The sequence below is a fragment of the Aulonocara sp. 'chitande type north' Nkhata Bay genome, linkage group LG3 (assembly GCF_057382095.1).
Source record: "Aulonocara sp. 'chitande type north' Nkhata Bay isolate Kocher_YH1m ecotype deep benthic linkage group LG3, A_spYH_male_GT1.1, whole genome shotgun sequence".
Taxonomy (NCBI): Eukaryota; Metazoa; Chordata; class Actinopteri; order Cichliformes; family Cichlidae; genus Aulonocara; species Aulonocara sp. 'chitande type north' Nkhata Bay.
The window spans coordinates 28,264,106-28,280,340 of record NC_141346.1 but is presented as its reverse complement, the minus strand read 5'-3'; the positions used below and the strand labels follow the sequence as shown (position 1 = coordinate 28,280,340).

At 40.5% G+C, this 16,235-nt stretch overlaps 1 protein-coding gene and 2 pseudogenes across 1 annotated transcript; 2 read left to right on the top strand and 1 right to left on the bottom strand.

Annotated features, from left to right (window-relative positions):
- Positions 1–3,616: 3,616 nt before the first annotated feature.
- LOC147335006 (histone H3-like) lies at positions 3,617–5,316 on the bottom strand (annotated as a pseudogene).
- Positions 5,317–5,774: 458 nt separating this feature from the next.
- Positions 5,775–7,071, top strand: LOC147335005 (DNA/RNA-binding protein KIN17 pseudogene; annotated as a pseudogene).
- A 758-nt stretch (positions 7,072–7,829) lies between these two features.
- Positions 7,830–11,013, top strand: LOC147335004 (uncharacterized). The gene is made up of 4 exons (XM_086287011.1): positions 7,830–7,995; positions 8,910–9,058; positions 9,759–9,923; positions 9,999–11,013. Exons 2-4 carry the CDS (start codon positions 9,002–9,004, stop codon positions 10,086–10,088), a joined length of 312 nt encoding a protein of 103 aa, XP_086143137.1. The 5' UTR covers positions 7,830–7,995; positions 8,910–9,001; the 3' UTR covers positions 10,089–11,013.
- The last annotated feature ends 5,222 nt before the right edge of the window (positions 11,014–16,235 follow it).

The following is a 16,235-nucleotide window of genomic DNA, read 5'->3' as shown; positions in this document are numbered from 1 at the left end:
GTGATAACATCCAGGGCATCACCAAACCCGCTATCCGTCGTCTGGCTCGCCGTGGCGGAGTGAAGCGTATTTACGGTCTGATCTACGAGGAGACCCGCGGTGTGCTCAAGGTGTTCCTGGAGAACGTCATCCGTGATGCCGTCACGTACACTGAGCACGCCAAGAGGAAGACTGTGACCGCCATGGATGTGGTGTACGCTCTGAAGAGACAGGGCCGCACTCTGTACGGCTTCGGCGGTTAAACTCATTCGCCCTAATCCATCAAACGGCTCTTTTAAGAGCCACACACTTCACTTTGAGAGCTGTTCTGTTATGGTGTTATATTTTTTTTTCTGAAGTCTTGAAAATATTAGTGAAATACCTGCCAGTATTTCCATACCGACTGCTGATGTAGTGTGTTAGAACTTCACGAACGATTACCGACTGACATTGCCTACATATTGTAACGGACTGGGTTACAAGTTAGTTGACTGTTGTGTTATCAGTGTTCTGTGTTGAGAATTGCAAATTACTTATGGCATAGTTGGACCACACCCGCAGCATGGTGATTTACTGAGTGTCCTTGAATGTGCAGTAGTCTAGAGGTCGGTTAGCCTGTCAATCAGATTAGCTACCAATGACAAAGTCTGGAGGAGAGCAGGTGTGTGTGTGTGTGTGTGGTTGGCGGAAGAGAGAAGAGTGTCGGTGGTTGTGCTGTTGCTGTAGAGCGCACTTTTTTCCCCTGTTTTGGCGTTGGCTACGGCCCACAGTAGCCCGTGTTACTATTCTGAATAAACACCGGTAACCGGAACGCTGATCGTCTGTCTTCTGTCGAGGGACGCTACAATATTATATTGACTCTTCGTTTTGCTATAAGATTCAGCTGTAATGCGTGCTTTTCTTCACAACGTTACAATAACTGTCATGACCACAAACTGAACTTCAGAAGTTAGAGACAATGTTTATGCTTCTGACAGCATAAACTCTGACAGCACTGAGCAGCTCCTTTAGTGGCAGGCTGCAGCACCCACGATGTGGGACAGAGAGATTACTCAGGTCTTTCCTCCCCACTGCTGTCAGACTCTACAACGAAGACTTGCAGCTGATCAAACACACACATCCACACAAGTGCAATAAGACTGCTATATGTGCAATTCTTTTTTTCTGACAAAGTTGTACTTTTCTATTTTCTTACTCAGTTGTATATAGCATTTGTATTCTATTTTATTCTATTGCATACCAATGTTTTCTAATTTCCGCTACATAACTTTGCACTTTTGCTGTAACAAAATAAATTTCCCACCTGTGGGACTAATAAAGGTCATCTAATCTTATCGTATGCACTTACGACACAGATCTCTGGTTTCAAAGCAAGTTTTTAAAAAGAAAAGTCTGGGTAATAACTTCACAGATTTCAGATTTTTATTCATGTACTAAAACAACTAAATGTGTTGCACATACTGATAGACTAACAGGGCTGTCCCACTTCAGTTCTAGTGTGAACATGAGTTTGACACCTATGGATTAAAGATTTAGTGTCATTACTTTAATCAAGTGTACTCTCAGAGGTGAGTGGCTCTTACAAGAGCCGTTAGTCGGTTGAGGAAAGTGGCTGGATTTTATTTAGCTTTCTCAGTCTTCTTGGCCTGGATGTTGTGCAGCACACCACCCTGAGCGATCGTCACTCAGCCAAGCAGCTTGTTCAGCTCTTCGTCGTTGTGGACGGCCAGCTGCAGGTGGTGGGGGATGATCCTGACAAGGGCGTGTTTTGGCAGTGGTGGGGACGGATGATTCAACCACCGAACCCTGCCCTGCTTTTGTCTTTGTTTCTTGATAAAAAAAAAAAGGAGAAATACACTTGCCTACATTTGCTATTCTACATGCGTTTAAACAATTTAAAATTACAATTCATAGTTTTATATGTGAATTACTTAATGTTAAATTACCATTAAACAAATGACTGAGTAAGTATTTTAGACTTTTGTTTGCTTCAGTCATATTCCATATAAATCAGGTATCATACCAAAAAAAAAAAAAAAAGAAGCTTGAAATACAGTCATGACAATAAAAGAATATAACTTTAAGGACTTAATAACATTACTTCAGTTATAGTGCACCAACATCTCTTATACATTAGCACTAAGGGAACACTTATTGACCTGGTGGTTTTTGTCCAACTACGATTACCACAAAGTAAAAGATCTCTCAGCAAAATGATGCAACATTTTAGGCACAATATTGCCCCGATCAAATCAGTGAGCTGGGATGTTTTATTCTCAACATGAACTACTGTTACAGCAAAAGACATGGACTACTGGTGTCCCACACAACAACTCAATGTCCACTATGTGAAGGAGCCAAACACACGCCTGCTCCTCTTGTTAACTGAGATAAACTGCTGGCATATTTGTTTTACATCTATACTGTCCAGACTCTCCTGGTGGACATGGCATACATCAGGATTGTTTAATCTCATTTGAGTCATTGTTGACCTTAGCCATCTTTTTAGTCTTGTGAGAGCACTGAAGCTTCTTTCAGCCTCAGTACATGCGTTTTATCCTCAGATTAAAATTATTGTGTGCTTGATGTGCCTCACCTTTGGGCCTGGCTCTTCCCCTCTGACTGCACTAGGACATATTGCTACCTGATAAAATAACACATGGATTCGTGCCATATAAAAAGTGAGACATGTCAATTCAGATTCTTTGTCAAATATACACTAATGAAACAATTTACATCAGCAGCCTAACAATTGTTATGATGATAAATACTAGTTAATCTATCGCACCAAATCATCAGTCAGTCACCTGTGACCTCGCCTCTTCACCTCTGTCCGAGCTACAACATGGCAGAGCTGCCTCTGTCACCTGATGAATAACAGTGAGCCATTCCACATACATACAGTCACACATGTGCTTCAAATACAGTCATGAACCACCAAGTCATCATCCAACTTCACCTGTGATTCTTGTATCACCATTACTCCACCACTACACCATTATTAAAACAATTTGTGCAAAGTGCACTCCAAGGTGGAATATTTGCAAAATCATGACTACCTCATGATATTTTGTCTCAAAAATGAACCCTATGAATATGTCAGTACCATTAGGATGAAATTATTGTGGCACCAACATTTTAACGTTAGACACATACTTTTAACAGCCTCTGTAAACTAATATCCTGGCCTGCTCGAGGCTGCCGTTTTCTCTGACAGTTTCAATCAAAATTGGAAATGCTACTGTGGGAGACTGAGAGAACTAATAGTGCTGCCTGTTGTGCAGTTAGTTTCCAAAACACGTTATTCATGGTTACATACAATTTCAGACTGATGTGGGCCAAAGCCTAGCATAGCCTGTAACATTATTATGACGGACACATTTTATGAGTGAACTTGAGTTTAAGTGACTAACAGGTTTCTTTGAAAAATACTTTAAATATAAATTTCGTAACTGAAGTCAGTGAATTCCATGTTGATGCCAACTGTAATTTCAGGAATAGAAACAGCATGAAGATTGAAGTGTGAGCATAAGATTCAATTTTAAAAACAATACTAAGAACAACAATAAAGGAGCGAGCTCTTGGTGTGAGTGAGGTGGCTCTGAAAAGAGCCGTTGTTTGTAGGAGAGCGTGCAGCTTAAGCTCTCTCTCCGCGGATGCGGCGAGCCAGCTGGATGTCTCTGGGCATGATGGTGACCCTTTTGGCGTGGATAGCGCACAGGTTGGTGTCCTCGAAAAGTCCGACCAGGTACGCCTCGCTGGCCTCCTGCAGAGCTCTGGAAGCGAAGGTCGGTCTTGAAATCCTGAGCGATCTCGCGGACCAGGCGCTGGAAGGGCAGCTTGCGGATCAGCAGCTCTGTGGATTTCTGGTAACGGTGGATCTCGCGCAGAGCCACGGTACAGGCCTATAACGGTGAGGCTTCTTGACGCCCCCGGTGGCCGGGGCGCTCTTACGTAGTGATGTGACATTCTGTATCGAGGCTTCGGAGCGTGTGTCGAGTAATGGAGGGGGCGTTTCCGCGAAGCGCGTATCGAGGCTTGCTTCATTTATGGGAGGAGCTGAAAATGATGACGTCCGAAGCCTCGCTGCCCGGCTGTACCACGTGACTGGTTCATGAAGTGGTTCGAACTTTGCCGTGAGATATGACAGCGATATAAACCCCTCAGACTTCAATCAAAATGTGGGTGTTTGATGGAGAGTTGCGGTTAGTGAGAGTTGGAGACAGTTTGGAGGTTTATGAGAGTGAGGAGAGAAAGTCTGGAGAGAATGGAGCCAGCTAAGAAGAGGAGGATGTCCTCCCCTGTGTGGGAACATTTTGATCTTATTCCTCCCAACAAGGTATGTAAATTTCTAAAGAAGATGTATTGTCATGATACTGATGGTGCAATAAAACCTATGTTAAGCTGTCTGTACTTTTGTACAAGGTGAAGTGTTTGCTATGTGCCAGGGAGCTGGGATATAACAACAACACCTCATCCATGCTTAGGCACTGCAGAGCTTTGCATGAGAATAAGGGGAACACCGATTGTGGAGCAAGACCAGGTGAGCCATCAAATGCAATGATAATATAGCATGCTGTAATGTTACTAAATGATATAACAATATTATACAACTGTTATAAGTTACGTGTGTGATATTTATATTTGTGCTTTGTTTTATTGTCTTTCCTCAGGAGAACAATCTCAAATAGATGAAGGCCTGGTTAGCATAGTGATTGAGGACTCCCAGCCATTTATCATTGTGGAGGACAAAGGATTCAAAAGATTTGTTAAATCATTAAATCCTAGCTATGTTCTCCCCACTAAAGGTTATAAAAGCAGTGAAAATTTAGTTTTTACAGAATAAGATGTGAACAGGCAGGACTGAGGCTCAAAGCCTCAGTGTGTAGCTGTCCATACCTCAACGTTACAAAAGCACAACTACTGTCCACACCCCAACCACACCTCACCTCACAGTAAATGATCATTTCCATTTCAAGCATTTCCAAATAATTATTTCCCATACTGCCACTATAAATATACACACTATACTGCCATCACTACAATATACATGTTTTACACACTCCTTTTGTTGTTGACATTTACAGGCTGTGTGCAAAATGCCACACTCTTCAAATTCATGCCAGCTATTATTTTTACGTCCAGTAGGTGTCCTACTAGAGCAAATGAAGCTTCATGAAGCTTCGCGTTGAGGTGAACCAATTGGATGAAAAGCTTCAGTGCTTCATGGGGCTTCATCTGCCCATCACTACTCTTACGTGCGGCCTTGGTAGCCAGCTGCTTCCTGGGGGCTTTGCCGCCAGTAGACTTGCGAGCAGTCTGCTTGGTTCGTGCCATTCTTCCTCACTTTTCTTTCCCTGTGATAAGAGCAGAAAATGTAGCGAACAGAGGAGACTCGCTGCTCTTATAGTGTGTGACTGGCTGTGACGCGGTGCCGCTCCGGCTCGTGATTGGTGACTGGCTCCACGTGGAGCATCGCCCCGCCTCAGTGTGTGCTGCTCATTGGAGAAAAGTGCATTGATGTTGCGCGCTGCCGTAAGCCTCTCTACGATTGGTGCGTGACGAAGCTCCGCGCGCTCTGCGGAAATATAAGCGAGGCTTTGAGCTGATCGGGCCACATTTTCTCTTAGGTTCTTTCCTTCGTAGCATCGAGACTATCAAAACGAGTGGCCGCGGCAAGACTGGACATTCGCAAGTTTTTTCGTTTATTCGCGAGGGTATGACGTAGAAGCACACGCGGAAACTGTTTACTAGCTGGTCTGAGCGGCTTTTCGAGGAAAAACGTTTTTTTTAAATCATTTTATAAAGTGTTTCGTGTTAAAGGTAACTAGTCATAATGGGAAAAGCAGTTTTTCTTTCACCCAAAGCGATAAGCAACCGAATAAAAGCCAAAGGTCTACACAAGTTGAGATGGTATTGCCAGATGTGTCAGAAACAATGCAGGGACGAGAACGGATTTAAGTGTCACTGCATGTCCGAGTCCCACCAGAGGCAGCTACTGCTGGCCTCTGAGAACCCCACCAAGTTCATGGACTACTTCTCAGATGAATTCAAAAGTGACTTCCTGGAGCTGCTCAGGAGACGATTTGGGACCAAGCGAGTACACAACAACATCGTCTACAATGAGTACATCAGTCACCGGGAGCACATCCATATGAACTCAACGCGGTGGGAGACTCTGACCGACTTCACCAAGTGGCTGGGCAGAGAGGGTTTTTGCAAAGTTGATGAAACCCCCAAAGGCTGGTACATCCAGTACATCGACCGCGACCCAGAGACCATCCGACGCCAAGAGGAGCAGGCGAGAAAGAAGAAACAGGAGCTTGACGACGAGGAGAGGAGTGCCAGAATGATCGAGGAGCAGGTCCGCAAAGGCCGTGAAGGCAAGGGCACTGATGAAACTCCAGTCTACACAGAGCTCAAACAGGAGAGTGAGGAAGAAAAAGTTGCTTTCAACTTGGGTGCCTGTTCTTCTGTCACTGGCCCCTCCAAATCAAGTTCGGTTCTGGGTGCTAGTGCGCTTAAAGCAGCATCATCTTCGTCTTCGACCTCAGTAAAAAGGAAAGACTCCAGCTCAGACTCCAGAGGAGGGGAAAAGAAGAAGAAATCAGCTTTGGAGGAGATCATAGAGATGGAGAAGAAAAAACAACAACAACAGCAGCCGGTGAGAACTGATGACTGGCTGCAGCCCAATATTATAGTAAAAGTAATCACCAAAAGACTGGGGGAGAAATACCACAAAAAGAAGGCTGTCATCATGGAGGTACGAGACAAATACACCGCAGTGGTAAAAATGATCGACTCTGGAGACAAACTGAAACTGGACCAGAATCACTTAGAGACAGTTATACCTGCCCCAGGTAAACGAGTTTTGATCCTGAATGGTCCTTACAGAGATATGGAGGCTCTGCTAGAGGGCATTGATGAAAAACATTTCAGCGCTGCACTCACTCTTGACTCTGGACCTCAGAAAGGAAAGAGAGTGGACATTGCCTACGAGGATTTCTCAAAACTGGCCTGAATAAGCATACTTCCTGTTTAAACCTCAGGTAGCTTTTTAGCTGAAGGACTCTACTGTGTCAGAGTTTATTCTCCGGGAATCTCTTGTGTAATAGGTGAAACCACACTCAGAAAAATTATGGTTCTTAAGTGGTTCTTCAGATGTCTTCATGGTTCTTTAAAAAACCATCATACGTCAAAGAACCTTTTTATTTTGTGGATGGTTCTTCAGCTATAACAAATGGTTCTTTAAAGAACAAAAGGTTCTTTATCCTTAGCAATCTAAGTTTGATGGTGTAAATGGCATAAATATTTATTCACTATAATGAGGCTGTGAATTATACTGTGTGTTTTCTTTGTGTGCATGTGTGGGCGAAGGGGAAGGGCGGGATACCTGGCAATTACCCTTTAAGAGAAGATGGTAGGAAACTGAATATTCAAATAAAAGTTAGAAATATTTGCAAACAATAGACACAATACACACATTCAAATACTGTACTTTAGTTTTAAATTTTAATAAAGCATTACTATTTTCTACTCCAAGGCATTACTTTTGAGATTATTATATATTTTTGAAAATATAGCATAATGATAATACTAGTTATTGTAAACTTTACAAACCACCCAGCAGTATGTAAAGTCAAATTATAAAATACAAGTAAATAACAATTGCAGGACAGAATGTCAGTGTAATGAACACAGACTTCGTTGTGACAAAGCACTGCTTAGGTAAATGATCTGAGTAGTTGTTCATCACTGAGCAATTTGTTAATATGTGTTTCGAGCCAAATAAATGACAGGGCGAGAGAGAGTGACGTCAGAACAGGTCATACTGTAACCTCCCGGGAGCGGACGGAGGGGGTCAGTCGTTGGGATGCGCATGCGCAGACAGAGTGTGCGAGCGGCGGGCCTTGACCTTCGGGAAAAAAAAACTCACGGACGGTGACAGCGAAACGGATAACAGTCTTCAGTACCTGCTGGACTTTGAAGCTGTGGATTCTGGGATTGTTAGAAAAGGTAAAACATTTTCATTAAAACCTTATTACGGTTTTATTTTTGTTACTCGTCATTGTAGCTTGCTGTTAATGTTGTGCTAACAGTAGCGATTAGCTAGATACGTTAGCCGTTGAGGTCAACGCAATTTAGTATCCAACGGTTTTCCTAACAAAACCACTGTTATAATTAAGTGAAGCTGCTCCCAGCTAATTTGAACCTTTGGCTTCTAAAATATGTGGTTCAATTGCGTGCTGCGTACATAACCTAATGTCAGCTAGACCGAAATTAAAATTTAATATATTGTTAAAGTCACTAAAATGGCGCCTGAAGCCTGTTGTGACGTGAGCTCTGTGTCTGCTCTAGAAACTCTGAAATTCTGTAGATCTGAGCCGTACATTAAATACTCACATGAACCTGTACCTTGAATTCTGTATGAGCTTTATAAAATACAGCTATGCATAAGAGTTTTGAATGAATAATTAGATTAGATGACTCTTTATTGTCTAATCGAATTATATAGAAATGAATAGAAATGTGACATGAGAAGGTGTGTCTTTGACTGTTCCTGCATAACTTAGTTTCGGACTAGTTGACAAGTTATGCTCCGGTCATTTGATGTTTCCATGATAGATGTTCTTTTGTAATATAGTTAATTTTTTTGTATATTTCATTTACCCACCATCATACATACAAGCTAAGAAGAGGTCGTTATACTAACAAGAGGTATCAACGCTGGGCCAAAGTTCAGCACATGGTTAAAGTTTGTAATCCAGCCAGGGTGTAAATATCACTCAGCAGCCAGAGCTGAAGCAGGCAGCATCAACACATAAATCTACTCTACCCGATTTAAATCACAAGAGCACCTCTGACCAAAAAGCTGTAGATTTTTCTTGTTTGCACAAATTAATCCAGATTCACATTAACTGTGTTCACAGCTCCAACAAAATGAGGAAGAGGAGGGGGAGAAACACAATTAGGTTGAATTACAATTCGATGGAAGGCGAGGACAAGGAGAAGGAAGCTTTGGATGAGGAGGAAGAAAAGCAGCAGGAGCATCTTTAGGGATCCCTATGATGTCATTGAGGTTGGTTTCATTAATATGGTCCTCTCACAAAGAAAGATGACTTGTTTTAGTTCACCTACTTCCTGTATTAAATAGTGATGTGCAAAATGTTGTGAAAAACCATGGAGCAGGTACGTATAGTGCATCTGCAGGTAAATGAACATCAAATCTCTAAGACAGACTGAAATCTGTATATTTATCACCCTTATGATAAAACCCATGTCAGCCATTGGTTTATGGACTTTGTATTTTGAAGCCTCAACATTTGCTTTCTTGCTGTTGCTATGTTGGGACCATATTAGGATGAGGGATCAGAATCTGGAGTCATGCACACTATTGTTTCATTTAGTGTGTATCCATAAGATTCGTACAGCAGATCCAAGTTGTGCCTTGAAAACAGGAAAGTCGTCTGCATAGAGGAGAACTGTAATAGCAGGCTTGTAAAAAGTGAGGCTTTGTGCTCTCGTTTTACTTCTGTCACCCTGTTTTGATGCAGATTTCACTTGAAATCAGGCAAGAACTGGACTTATTTTTTTATGTGTTCTTGTGAATTGATTGTGTATCGCATATGTTTGATTTGACTTTCTGCAAGACAACAGTTGTCCGCTGGCCAAAAAAGTTTTCCAAATACCTCCACGTGATCTAGCCTGGATTTAGAAAAGAATAGCAAAAAAAAATCTGCACCTCCTGCTTCAGATGCAATTTGTGTTTCTGTGTTCAGAGGCAGCGGCGAGAGGGGAGACCTCGGCTCATCCAGCTGGAGAGCCTGACCAGGAGGAGTCGAACATTAACTGAGCTCTTCCAGGGCACCCTGCAGACTCGGCTGCTGGCATCGGCGAGGGATGACGTGAACGCCAAACTGGAGTCCATCACAGGTCAACTGCAGGTATGCGAGTCAGACCTTCTGAGGAGGGTTTCACTTTTCTCTTCTTTATAATTGACTCTTTTCTCTCTCTTTCAGCTCCTTGTCTCAGAGTGGGAGGGATTTGAAGCACAAAGGGAGGAACTTGTCATTTGGTTGGCTGATATGGATGTGAGGTTGACCAGCTGACAGGAAACACCAGTGAAAAACTGAAACAACTGCAGGTGTGGGCTTGTTTTGATATGACATATACAGGGAGTGCAGAATTATTAGGCAAGTTGTATTTTTGAGGAATATTATTATTGAACAACAACCATGTTCTCAATGAACCCAAAAAACTCATTAATATCAAAGCTGAATGTTTGTGGAAGTAGTTTTTAGTTTGTTTTTAGTTTTAGCTATTTTAGGGGGATATCTGTGTGTGCAGGTGACTATTACTGTGCATAATTATTAGGCAACTTAACAAAAAACAAATATATACCCATTTCAATTATTTATTTTCACCAGTGACACCAATATAACATCTACACATTCACAAATATACATTTCTGACATTCAAAAACAAAACAAAAACAAATCAGCGACCAATATAGCCACCTTTCTTTGCAAGGACACTCAAAAGCCTGCCATCCATGGATTCTGTCAGTGTTTTGATCTGTTCACCATCAACATTGCGTGCAGCAGCAACCACAGCCTCCCAGACACTGTTCAGAGAGGTGTACTGTTTTCCCTCCTTGTAAATCTCACATTTGATGATGGACCACAGGTTCTCAATGGGGTTCAGATCAGGTGAACAAGGTGGCCATGTCATTAGTTTTTCTTCTTTTATACCCTTTCTTGCCAGCCACGCTGTGGAGTACTTGGATGCGTGTGATGGAGCATTGTCCTGCATGGAAATCACGTTTTTCTTGAAGGATGCAGACTTCTTCCTGTACCACTGCTTGAAGAAGGTGTCTTCCAGAAACTGGCAGTAGGACTGGGAGTTGAGCTTGACTCCATCCTCAACCCGAAAAGGCCCCACAAGCTCATCTTTGATGATACCAGCCCAAACCAGTACTCCACCTCCACCTTGCTGGCGTCTGAGTCAGACTGGAGCTCTCTGCCCTTTACCAATCCAGCCACGGGCCCATCCATCTGGCCCATCAAGACTCACTCTCATTTCATCAGTCCATAAAACCTTAGAAAAACCAGTCTTGAGATATTTCTTGGCCCAGTCTTGACGTTTCAGCTTGTGTGTCTTGTTCAGTGGTGGTCGTCTTTCAGCCTTTCTTACCTTGGCCATGTCTCTGAGTATTGCACACCTTGTGCTTTTGGGCACTCCAGTGATGTTGCAGCTCTGAAATATGGCCAAACTGGTGGCAAGTGGCATCTTGGCAGCTGCACGCTTGACTTTTCTCAGTTCATGGGCAGTTATTTTGCGCCTTGGTTTTTCCACACGCTTCTTGCGACCCTGTTGACTATTTTGAATAAAACGCTTGATTGTTCGATAATCACGCTTCAGAAGCTTTGCAATTTTGAGACTGCTGCATCCCTCTGCAAGATATCTCACTATTTTTGACTTTTCTGAGCCCGTCAAGTCCTTCTTTTGACCCATTTTGCCAAAGGAAAGGACGTTGCCTAATAATTATGCACACCAGATATAGAGTGTTGATGTCATTAGACCACACCCCTTCTCATTACAGAGATGCACATCACCTAATATGCTTAATTGGTAGTAGGCTCTCGAGCCTATACAGCTTGGAGTAAGACAACATGCATGAAGAGGATGATGTGGACAAAATACTCATTTGCCTAATAATTCTGCACTCCCTGTATTTGATATGAAACATACGTCAGAGACATTATCCTAAACTGGACTAACAAAGGACCATGAGTACAACATGAAACGTACATTACATAGCGTAATGCTAAAGTTCATTGATCATTTTAATCATAAACTTGTTGTTGAAATATTTTTACTGAACATGCAAACATCTGCTGATGAAAATGTGTTGATTTATTGGTCTGTTATGAAGCTATTGCTATTTCTAATGTGTTTTATGACTTTCTGATGTTTTATTAATTAAACAATACATGTATTGTTGTGTTATCTGTAGCTATAGTATTTATATATATATTTATTTATAGTATAGCAAATATATTTAATTATTACTGTTTAAAACACTAATATGTGACATGTATTAGTAGTGATGTTGTGCTGAGGGTTAAAATGCCTTTTTGTCTTTTGGTAACTACAAAATGACAATAAACCATTAATATATGTCTATGCTGTGCTCGTATTTATTTTTACCCTACTCAAATTCAATTTATGATGCATTTTATTTTGAAAGATTTAAAATGTTTTTTTAAAGAACCACTCAAAAAAGGTTCTTTAAAATGGTTCTTTTAAAGAACCATTTGAAGGACCTTTTTAAAAATGGTTCTTTAAAGAACCATTTTTAAAAAGGTTCTTTGAAAAACCATTAAAGGTGCCCCAAAGAACCATTTCTTGATGGTTCTTTGGGGCACCTTTAAAAGGTTCTTCAATGAACCACTGAAAGAAATGGTTCTTCAAAGAACCATTGTTTGAAAGGTTCTTTGTGGCACCAAAAAAGGTTCTTCTATGGCATCAGTCTAAAGAACCACTTTTGGTTCCAGTTGGCACCTTTATTTTTCTGAGTGCAGGAGAAGTTTTTACTGAATCATTAGAGCTGAACAGGTAATGAAGAAACAGGTTTACATTTTAGGTCACATGAATGAGTTGAAGGGAAGTTATGAACTGTTTATGAGAGACAAATAACACCAGGATCCTTTTCTATGTAGCTGACATCTGGTAACTGTGCAGGGGCGGATCTAGCAAAGTTTTGCCAGGGGGCCAGGTAGGGCATTAACAGGGAAAGGGGGGCACAAAGACATAATTTTCTTTCTTATTCTCATTTAAAATGTCTAGCTTTTAATAAATAATTATTCTAAATCTTACTACCAAAGTGGTGATCTGGTTAAATGTATAGAGATCCATTATTGTATGTAGTAAATATTAAGTCTAATATATACCCTAGTAATAGTAGTACATACAGCACTTTTTCCTTTGGGAAGGTACCATCTGCGCTGTCTGCAACTGTATTGAAGAAAAATATTGAATCTAATTATTATAGAAAAATAATTGATTTCTGTGCATTAAAGTAGATTACGTCAATTAAGCATTATCAGGCGGAGGGTGCGGGGTGGTTTCCTAATATTTTTGCTGGGAGTTGGCAGCCCTATTAGTTTAATATTTCTATGTACTGTTTAGAATACCTGAATAAGGAGGATGGTGTAAGTTTTTTAGGTTGATCAGTATTGCTGAAGTATAAAATATTTTGGGTGCAGTGTATTTTTTGCATACAGGTATAACAGAATAGTTTTAATGTTTTGTTTTTAAAACTGAGTATGAACTTATACAAAATGCAGCAAAATATTTATAAAAACAGTTTTATTTATTATAAAATACACTATATCGGATTCATATCGGCATCGGCAGATAATCAAATTTATGATATCGGTATCGGACATAAAAAAGTGGTATCGTGCCATCTGTAGTTTGCACAGAGGCACAAGTAAGATTTGTTTTGTTACAAGGGAGTATCATGAAGTAATGCACTAATGGCTTGGAAACGGTAATTGTTTGTCTTTCTAAAGTTTTTATTTTATTTTATTTTTTTTATTTGTCTTCCTTTTCTGGCAGATTTTCTTCCCCTTATGTGTTACTGTTTATTCAAGAAGATGGTGTTATTTTGGTAAGTACATGCAAATTCCTTACATATTTATCACAACAGTATTTGTCACAGTATTGCAGGGACAAGTTTATCTATCTCATCTTAAGGGTTCTTGTGATTATTAATATTGATATTATTAATATCAATTAATATATATGATTAAATTTATTTTATCCAGGACAAAAGAAAAAAAAAACTTCTGAAAGTGAAATGAAAAACAGGAATTTAGTTCTTGTGAGTTAAGAGGATGCAGAGCATATGCTTAGATGGAGGTGGATCATTCACTGTGGTGATCCCTGAAGGAAACAGCCAAGAGAAAGAGGATCAGATTGCAAAAAAAATGTGGTTTGTGTGCATACATGAGTCTTTACGGTACCCACAGGACTTCTGAAGTACAAGTACTCTGAAGTTTGCAGAGCAATTTCAGAGATGTTTGGGGATTACATGGCAAGCATGTTTTTAGTTGCACATCTAAATTTTCTCTGCTCTCTGTTTGGGCCAGAGATCCAATGTTGTCCATGACTATCTCCCCTTCAACAAATATTCCAATGTCATCATAATTAGGGCTGGGTATCGTCACTGATTTCTAGAATCGATTCAATTCCGATTCACAAGGTCCCAAATCGATTCGATCCACGATTCGATTTAATTCGATTCGATTCGATTTAAATCTGGGAAATTTTGACAGTCAGAAGTATAATTCAGATCAGAACATTTACATATTTTTGTATCTATAAAAAGGAAGCTGACACTCGCAAGACTTTATCCAAGGTGTGAGCATCACAGCAGATGCCTTTGTGTCAAAGTAGCTGAAGATAAAACACAGAAAAACATGAAGGTGATTTTCCTGGCCTGGGATTTTATAAAAATATTCTGCAGTACATCAAAAACGAAAGAAAACCATTAATTAATGAACATTGCCTCTGACGTTACAGCGCTTTTATTAGACACACGGCTAAGCATTTTGCATTTTGAATAATATTAAAAAGTTTAAATTTGTTCAGTATTGAACAGCAGAAATGAGGTTTTCTTTTCGGAAGAATGTAAAAGGGAAAAAAACAGCGGCCGACAGCGCTGTAAACAACAGTAGACTTGTGCGTAACAAGCAAACGAATAATGAAGAAAGCGAAACTGTTCGAGAGAGAGAGGGGGGGGGGGGGAGGGAGGGAGAGAGGGAGAGAGAGAGAGAGGGAGAGAGAGAGCTGCGCATCGCAATGGAAGCAAAACAGTAAAAGAGTGAATTCATGACGATGTTTATGTGAAGCGTTTGGATCTTCTTTTGCTGCTGGTTCGGTCAATATTGTTTGGAGAGAGATCAAACTAACAGCTTTAGAATCAGCGCATAAAGGGCGTGAACACAAAGCTCGGACCCGGATCAGCGAGCTGTCGGCTTTCAGCCCCGACTGTGAGAAAGGCGACATCTAACTGATTCTGATCCGCGGGTTGCGCTGTGTGTTTAAGTCTATGTGCAGAATCCCTGTACCTGCTCTCATTTACTGTTTGGTGGTTCTTGAAATTTTGTGAGATGTCACCAGAGATTCTGGCATTTCGGACAAAATAAATTTATATTAAAAAATCGATTCAGGATTTTAATGAATCGATTTTACGTTATCCAAGCCAGAATCGATTTTAATCGATGAATCGATTATAAAAACCCACCCCTAATCATAATGTCCATTTTGTCCATCCTCCTTGTTGATGACATAAATGCCCATGGTGTGCTTCTTCAGGTCTGTCTGGATATCATCTCCTTCAATGTCCTAAACATTTAATATCTGCTGGATAGGAAGATTTCTAAAACCACACATCAAGAGAATGCTGTTATGTAAATTACCAATGACTGGTGCTCTTGTGAATAGGAGTGAAACTCTTGTACAACAATCATTTGTTCTGTGTTATGTTTTGATTGAACATTTTAACTTTCAATAATGAATGTTTCACGTGTGGTACATTTGAGTAGCTTGAAGAGCAATTTTGTAATTATTCAGTTATAGCTGCTGCCCTGCGTATAATCAGTGTTAACTCAACCGAATTTAAAAGAAAACAAAAAAAAATAATTCATGATTACCACACTGCAGCACACTGGTAACACTTTAAAGACTATTAATTGTTTCGAAGCGAGTATGTTAGGTCAGAAAACATGTAAAACATTCAGAATCTTCAAGGAAGGACTAGAATGGAAAGACAGTGGTCAATAAGCAGTAAGGAAAACACAATTTTAGTTTTAAGTCTAATTACCTTATTAAAATGCAATTTCTAAATATGGATCGCAGAACAGCAAGTCTGAAACTGGTTAGTTTGTGGATGCATCAGTTTCTTTTTTTTTTTTTTTTCTCCCCTGTCCCATTTGGTTCTTTAGTCGTCAGAATTGTTGTCTGAAGACCAACAAGGATACCCAATGGATTTACTTTGCCAAATGGATCATCGTGGCATTGCCGTATTGGTCCATTTGGTCGATCTTTGTTTTTATTATTTATTATATTTTATTTTCAGATGTTACAGATGGGACAGACATGAGTGAGGGATAGGAAAGGGAGAAAGAAAGAGGAAAGAAAGGTAAAACAGAAGGGGAGAGGGACAGTGAGAAAGGGGGGGAGAAAAA